This window comes from Myotis davidii, unplaced genomic scaffold, assembly GCF_000327345.1.
Source record: "Myotis davidii unplaced genomic scaffold, ASM32734v1 scaffold464, whole genome shotgun sequence".
In the NCBI taxonomy this organism is placed as follows: domain Eukaryota; kingdom Metazoa; phylum Chordata; class Mammalia; order Chiroptera; family Vespertilionidae; genus Myotis; species Myotis davidii.
Genome location: NW_006295287.1, coordinates 725,870 through 727,824, shown reverse-complemented (window position 1 = coordinate 727,824; position 1,955 = coordinate 725,870). Strand labels below are relative to the sequence as shown.

The following is a 1,955-nucleotide window of genomic DNA, read 5'->3' as shown; positions in this document are numbered from 1 at the left end:
CGTCCTCCAGGAGCAGCTCCCGGAAGCTGCAGGCCTCGGGGTCGAAGCGGAGCTGAGGGCACAGGAAAGAGGTCAGAGTCACGGCCACGCCTCCGGCTGCAGGACCCGGGGTCCAGCCTCCCACCCCGGCCTCGAGGACACCCCTACAGGGTCCTGCGAGGCCCACTTCCGGTCCCCACTTCACAAAGACCGCCATTCCAGCCCAGGGGACAGCTGAGGCTGCCCCAGACCAAGCAGGGAGTCTGGCTGCCCCCGAAGGTCACGGTCACTGCACGGGCCGTGAGCCAGACACGTGGAAGCCGGTGGGGTCAGCAAGGGTTACGGGGCACAAGACTCGGTCTCTCATCACAGGCCTCGTGACTTGGGGCCACGGTATCCGTCCCTGCCTGAGCCTCAGTTTCCCCTTCTTGCAAACATGGATAACAACAGCCCGGCTTCATGGGTTTGGGGGGGTCCGGCCCTGAAGCGAGTGCAGAACCCTGCCTCGCCCGGGCCACCAGTGCCAGAGATGGTCCCGCATACATGGATAACAACAGCCCGGCTTCATGGGTTTTGGGGGGGTGGTCCGGCCCTGAAGCGAGTGCAGAACCCTGCCTCGCCCGGGCCACCAGTGCCAGAGATGGTCCCGCATGGTGACCCGGGAGGAGGAAGGACTGGGTCCCAGGAGGGGTGTCCCGGAAACTCACCGATCCGTACAGTCTCCCATCTGGCCCCTGGCACAGGAACCTGGATGTCTTGACTCCGAAGATTTGGATTACCCCTGGCTTTAGGGCTTTCAGCTCCAAGAGACCTGAGGGAAGAAAGTGATCAGAGACTCAGATGGCCTTTGCCCAGCCCCTCCTCCCTCGGACCCAGGGGTCCAGACCCCCAGCCCCTCCTCCCTTAGACCCCTGCTCCCTGCTGGTCCCCGGCTGGAGCTGGGACAGGAGCGTCATCTAGAGACCAAGGGAGGGAAGGTAGCACTAGACACCCTCATCCTCCTCCCTCAGACCCAGGAGTCCAGACCCCCGGCCCCTCCTCCCTCGGACCCTGCCCTGCCCCCACACTCACTTTCGGGACTCCTGCGGGCAGATCCCACCACGGACCCATCAGCCCTGATCTCCAGGTGGGCCTCTGTCTCCTGGGCATCGTCTGTGTAGAGGTACCGCTGCCTCACTTGGCCCCCAAATTGGAGGAGGGGGCTGGAGTCCGGGATGGGGAGTGCCTGGCCGGCTCCCAGCAGGACAGCCAGCACAGGGACCCACAGTCCTGGGTGCTGGAACCAGGCCCTGGCCCAGGCCATCAGTGGCTCGGTCCTCAGGTGAGGGCGCAGCCGCAGTCGGAATCACTGAAGGGTCTGGACTGTTTCAGACCCGGGGTGTCCGGGAGGGCGACGGCCGCACTGCTGCTCCGGTTCTCCGCGCCTGCGTCCTTCTTGCACGTGATTCCGGGACCGTGGGACAACCGAGGCTCTTGGGAGAGATGCCGAAGGTCCAGGATTTATAGCCAAACAGACCCGCCCAGTCACCTTCTCTACGCCTGACCTGTGATATTTGACCCACTTGGCAGGAGCACGGATTCCACCGTGGCCAGGTCAGCCTGAACGGGTGATGCAATCAGGCAGGGGGTCCTTCCAGCTGGGAGCCGGGACTCCTGGGTCCGAGGGAGGAGGGGCTGGGGGCCTGGACCCTGGATCCCCCTGGTGCAAGAAGCCAAGTCAAGCCCCTTCTCTCCTCCCAGGAGACCCTCCGCACTGCCCTGGCCATGGGCGCAGACCGAGGCATCCACGTGGAGGTGCCGGCTGCAGAGGCCGAGCGCCTGGGTCCCCTGCAGGTGGCCCGGGTCCTGGCCAAGCTGGCAGAGAAGGAGAAGGTGGGCCTGGTGCTGCTGGGCAAGCAGGTGGGTGTTCCAGCCCCTCCCCCGTCCCCGTGTACCTGACTGGGAGTGGGGAGGCCTGAGGTGGGAGGCAGGGGACT

The 1,955-nt window shown here is 65.5% G+C and overlaps 1 protein-coding gene across 1 annotated transcript; it reads right to left on the bottom strand.

Annotated features, from left to right (window-relative positions):
• Position 1: 1 nt before the first annotated feature.
• FGF21 (fibroblast growth factor 21) lies at positions 2–1,518 on the bottom strand (the record flags this gene model as incomplete). Its single annotated transcript, XM_006769990.2, has 3 exons — positions 1,051–1,518; positions 687–790; positions 2–52 (listed from the first exon to the last, which is right to left on the bottom strand). Coding segments are annotated over exons 1-3 (387 nt in total), but the record flags the coding sequence as incomplete, so codon positions are not given.
• Positions 1,519–1,955: the final 437 nt, after the last annotated feature.